Raw genomic sequence first — 5,000 nt, 5'->3', positions numbered from 1 at the left:
CACTCACTGATTCACTCACTCACTCACTGATTCACTCACTCACTCACTCACTCACTGATTCACTCACTCACTCACTCACTCACTCACTCACTCTCTCACTGATTCACTCACTCACTCACTCACTCACTGATTCACTCACTCACTCACTCACTCACTCACTCACTGATTCACTCACTCACTCACTCACTCACTGATTCACTCACTCACTCACTCACTCACTGAGGATCATAAATGTTTCTTGAGCATCAAATCCTCATATTAGAGTGATTTCTGAAGTATCATGTGACACTGAAGACTGGAGTAATGATGCTGAACATTCAGCTTTGATCACAGGAATAAACATGCTCATGACATGCTCTTTTATCATATGTCTCCTGTGTGTGTGTGTGTGTGTGTGTGTGTGTGTGTGTGTGTGTTTGCTCTCAGGCCTTCACAGCTCTGGACGCTCTGGCTGACGGGGGGGTGAAGATGGGGTTGCCACGGAGACTGGCGGTGCGACTGGGAGCACAAGCTTTACTGGTACGTCACGTCACATGACCCAAGCAAGATATACACACAATCAAGGCCTATTTTAGTTGATGACCGTTTGACCTTTTTTCACCCCCTTTTTTTTTGAACATGTGGTGATTAATGTGAGGCTGAAGCTACAACAGATTTTATATGTATGAACCTAAAAAAATTAAGATGACTTTAGCTTGATGGCATCACTAATATTATGCAAATGTATGCTTTAATTAGTGATTTTTGCATGCTAGCACTGCTGTAGTGTTTAATTCTTAAGTGTGTACTTGACCGTCACCATGAAGTGTTTGTGGTTAGTGTGAATTGTGATGCAGACGTCTGAAAATATATTGTGGAATTGCTGTGAGAAACAGACATGTCTGGTATTATTTATGTTTTTTTTTCTCTTCTCTGGATTTTGTTATAAAAGTTCAATTAAATTCTAGTAATTAAAACGCATTACTATTTAGCATTTAATTTATTACATTTTAACAATTAAATAAATTTAAATTTAACAAATTTTTTTTTCTGTTTTAAATGTTAAATTAAATTCTAATATTTAAAAAGCAATTTAACTTAATTCTAATTATTAAATTAATAAAATTAAATTTTAGGGCCCTATATATGTTTTTTTTTTTGTTTTGTTTTTTACAAAATTCAGTTTTTTTCTAGATTCTGTTTTAAATGTTAATTAAAATTCTAGTAATCAAAAAGAAATTCAATTTAACAACCATTTATTAATTTTTTACCCCTATGAAATCAGTTAAAAAAAAAAAAATTCCTGAATGTATTTCTTCTCTGGATTCTGTTTTAAATGTTAAATTAAATTCTACTAATCAAAAATCATGTCTAATGAACTGAAATCATGAAACTTATTCAATTTAACAACAATGTATCTAATCTAATATTTTAACAAAAACGAAATTTGTATTTTTAATCCTTTAAATTTTCCCCAAAATTCTGGGTTGAATTTTGAATTTGTTGAATGTTTTGTGGTGTTGTGATGTACAGGGTGCTGCTAAAATGCTGCTGGACTCGGAGCAGCACCCGGGGCAGCTGAAGGATAACGTGTGCTCACCAGGGGGCGCCACCATCCACGCACTGCACTTCCTGGAGAGCGGAGGCTTCCGGAGTCTCCTCATCAACGCCGTAGAGGCGTCCTGCATCCGAACCCGGTGAGAGCTTACACACGCTTCGCATTAGTACAAGCCCGACTGAACACCGTTGAAACCAAGCGGCAAATATCCGTTCTCTCTCTTGAAGCCAACACTGAAGTGTCTTAAACTGCAGTTCATCGACTGGCCACTAGAGGCCGGCTGCAGAAGAGACTCAATCCCATAAACCCCCATGTTAAAATTCCCAACTTTACAGCAGAAAAACACATGTTTACAGCCTGGTGCAAAAAGTAGTTTTGGTCTATATTGCTAATTCTGCCCTTCATGACGACTGTGAGGGGGGTGAATATTTTTATAACTCATCCGTTTAAATTATATTAAGCCTTAAAGTTCTGCATAATTAAGGGCGTGGCCACTTGAGTGACAGGTGGATTGCCGCTGATGTCACTGCTAGGTGTTTGTCTGCTGTGTGTTAGCGTCACGTCACCTCAGCTAATCCGCCTCGCTGCACATTTCCGTTTATCCGGGAGCGACACTGCCAAGATGGCGACGGCCGGCTCCGCCCACTTTGGGCTTCAGAAACGCTCTTCAGAAACACTACAGGTGACGTCACACACACTACGTCCATATTTTTTTAGATTGGTTGAAACTGGTGGTTATGGAAAGGGGCGGGACATTTCCCAAACACACTTGAAGCACTCGACCAATCAGAGCACAGTGTGCTTTTCAGAAGGAGGGGCTTCATAGAGACAGGAAGTAAACAGAGCGTTACTGACAGACTGGGAAGAGATGAGCCGCAACAATGGAGAATATGAGGAGAATAATCAACATTCAAGTTCTAGTCGAGCCTGAGAACATCATCAGTAATAATAACATGTTCCTGTGGGCAGGGAGCTGCAGTTTCTGGCGGATCAGGAGAAGATCTCGCCGGCGGCCATCAAGAAGACGACGCTGGATAAAGTTCTGCAGCAGCCGGGCGTCTCGTCCACATCTGTGGGAACCAAGAGCAGAGTCAACCTGTTCAACAACCGGAGCGGGAAGAAGAACTGAACGAGAGAACGGCAGTGGTGTCCGTCCGTACACACACACACACACACACACACACACACACACACACACACACACACACACACACACACACACACAGACTGAAGCTGAAGCGCATCATGATGTTACACTAATTCATGTCATATCTCTAAAGGAAGTAAAAACTTTTTTTTATCAACGTTTTATATCGATAGTCACTTTACCGTCATATGCACACAAACCTTCAGACTGTTGCAGGAAGTGATGTCACAGAATGACTCTTTAAATTTAATTTCTTTACTTTGTTACCTCTTTCTGGAACACTTCATGGGGTTTATTGTAGATCTCGATGCCCGAATACTTTTCAAAACGTTGGTGAAAATAATGGATGTCAAACCAAAGTGTTTTGTAGCGGTTGTCATGCGTGAAACGTCTCTCTCTCTCTGTCCGCTGTGTGTATTTCTGTTGCAGAAAACCACATAAATGGTGCTTAAAGTTAAAAAGAATGGCTTATGTTTGTTGATTATTGTGCAAGATCTCCTCTTCCTGGAGCGTTACAGGAAACCGCTTCTCCATCTGATTGCACAAGTTTTTCTCATTCACTGAACATTTCAGTTATTAGTTATTTTAGTCACACTTGAACACTGGACTGACAATCAGTGTTGACTAGAGCCACTATACTGCAGAAACCTGTGTGTGTGTGTGTGTGTGTGTGTGTGTGTGTGTGTGTGAGAGTGTGTGTGAGAGAGTGTGTGAGAGTGTGTGAGAGTGTGTGTGAGAGTGTGTGTGAGAGTGTGTGTGAGAGTGTGTGTGAGAGTGTGTGAGAGTGTGTGAGAGTGTGTGTGTGAGAGTGTGTGTGAGAGTGTGTGTGAGAGTGTGTGTGAGAGTGTGTGTGAGAGTGTGTGTGTGTGTGAGAGTGTGTGTGAGAGTGTGTGTGAGAGTGTGTGTGAGAGTGTGTGTGAGAGTGTGTGAGAGTGTGTGTGAGAGTGTGTGAGAGTGTGTGAGAGTGTGTGTGTGAGAGTGTGTGTGAGAGTGTGTGAGAGTGTGTGTGAGAGTGTGTGAGAGTGTGTGAGAGTGTGTGTGTGAGAGTGTGTGAGAGTGTGTGTGAGAGTGTGTGTGAGAGTGTGTGAGAGAGTGTGTGAGAGAGAGTGTGAGAGAGAGTGTGTGAGAGAGTGTGTGAGAGTGTGTGTGAGAGTGTGTGAGAGAGTGTGTGAGAGAGAGTGTGAGAGAGTGTGTGAGAGAGTGTGTGAGAGAGTGTGAGAGTGTGTGTGAGAGTGTGTGTGAGAGTGTGTGTGAGAGTGTGTGTGAGAGTGTGTGTGAGAGTGTGTGAGAGTGTGTGTGAGAGTGTGTGTGTGTGTGAGAGTGTGTGTGAGAGTGTGTGAGAGAGTGTGTGAGAGAGAGTGTGAGAGAGAGTGTGAGAGAGAGTGTGTGAGAGAGTGTGTGAGAGTGTGTGTGAGAGTGTGTGAGAGAGTGTGTGAGAGAGAGTGTGAGAGAGTGTGTGAGAGAGTGTGTGAGAGAGTGTGAGAGTGTGTGTGAGAGTGTGTGTGAGAGTGTGTGTGAGAGTGTGTGTGAGAGTGTGTGTGAGAGTGTGTGTGAGAGTGTGTGTGAGAGTGTGTGTGAGTGTGTGTGAGAGTGAGAGTGTGTGTGTCTGAGTGAGTGTGTGTGTGAGAGTGTGTGAGTGTGTGTGAGAGTGTGTGTGTGTGTGAGAGTGTGTGAGAGTGTGTGAGTGTGTGTGAGTGTGAGAGTGTGTGTGAGAGTGTGTGTTAGTGTGAGTGTGTGTGAGAGTGTGTGTGAGAGTGTGTGAGAGTGTGTGTGAGTGTGAGAGTGTGTGTGAGAGTGTGTGTGTGAGAGTGTGTGAGAGTGTGAGTGTGAGTGTGAGAGTGTGAGTGTGAGAGTGTGAGTGTGAGAGTGTGAGTGTGAGAGTGTGAGTGTGAGAGTGTGAGTGAGAGTGTGAGTGTGAGAGTGTGAGTGTGAGTGTGAGAGTGTGTGTGAGAGTGTGTGTGAGTGTGAGAGTGTGTGTGAGAGTGTGTGTGAGAGTGTGTGTGAGAGTGTGTGTGAGAGTGTGTGTGAGAGTGTGTGTGTGAGAGTGTGTGTGTGAGAGTGTGTGTGTGAGAGTGTGTGTCTGAGTGTGTGTGTGTGTGTGAGAGTGTGTGTGAGAGTGTGTGTGAGAGTGTGTGTGAGAGTGTGTGTGAGAGTGTGTGTGAGAGTGTGTGTGAGAGTGTGTGTGAGTGTGAGAGTGTGTGTGAGAGTGTGTGTTAGTGTGAGTGTGTGTGAGAGTGTGTGAGTGTGTGTGAGAGTGTGTGAGTGTGTGTGAGTGTGAGAGTGTGTGTGAGAGTGTGTGAGAGTGTGTGTGAGTGT

At 43.5% G+C, this 5,000-nt stretch overlaps 1 protein-coding gene across 1 annotated transcript in view; it reads left to right on the top strand.

Annotated features, from left to right (window-relative positions):
* pycr1b (pyrroline-5-carboxylate reductase 1b) overlaps window positions 1-2,987 on the top strand; it is an 11,371-nt gene extending 8,384 nt beyond the window's left edge. The window contains exons 6-8 of the mRNA XM_079857882.1: window positions 427-519; window positions 1,513-1,676; window positions 2,507-2,987. Of these exons, the coding sequence (XP_079714008.1) occupies window positions 427-519; window positions 1,513-1,676; window positions 2,507-2,666 (417 nt within the window). The 3' untranslated portion in view covers window positions 2,667-2,987. The remainder of the gene's footprint in view (window positions 1-426; window positions 520-1,512; window positions 1,677-2,506) is intronic.
* Window positions 2,988-5,000: the final 2,013 nt, after the last annotated feature.

The sequence above is a fragment of the Squalius cephalus genome (assembly GCF_949319135.1).
Source record: "Squalius cephalus genome assembly, chromosome: 22".
NCBI lineage: Eukaryota > Metazoa > Chordata > Actinopteri > Cypriniformes > Leuciscidae > Squalius > Squalius cephalus.
Note: the sequence above shows the minus strand (reverse complement) of the source record. Positions and strands in the feature narration are given on the sequence as shown.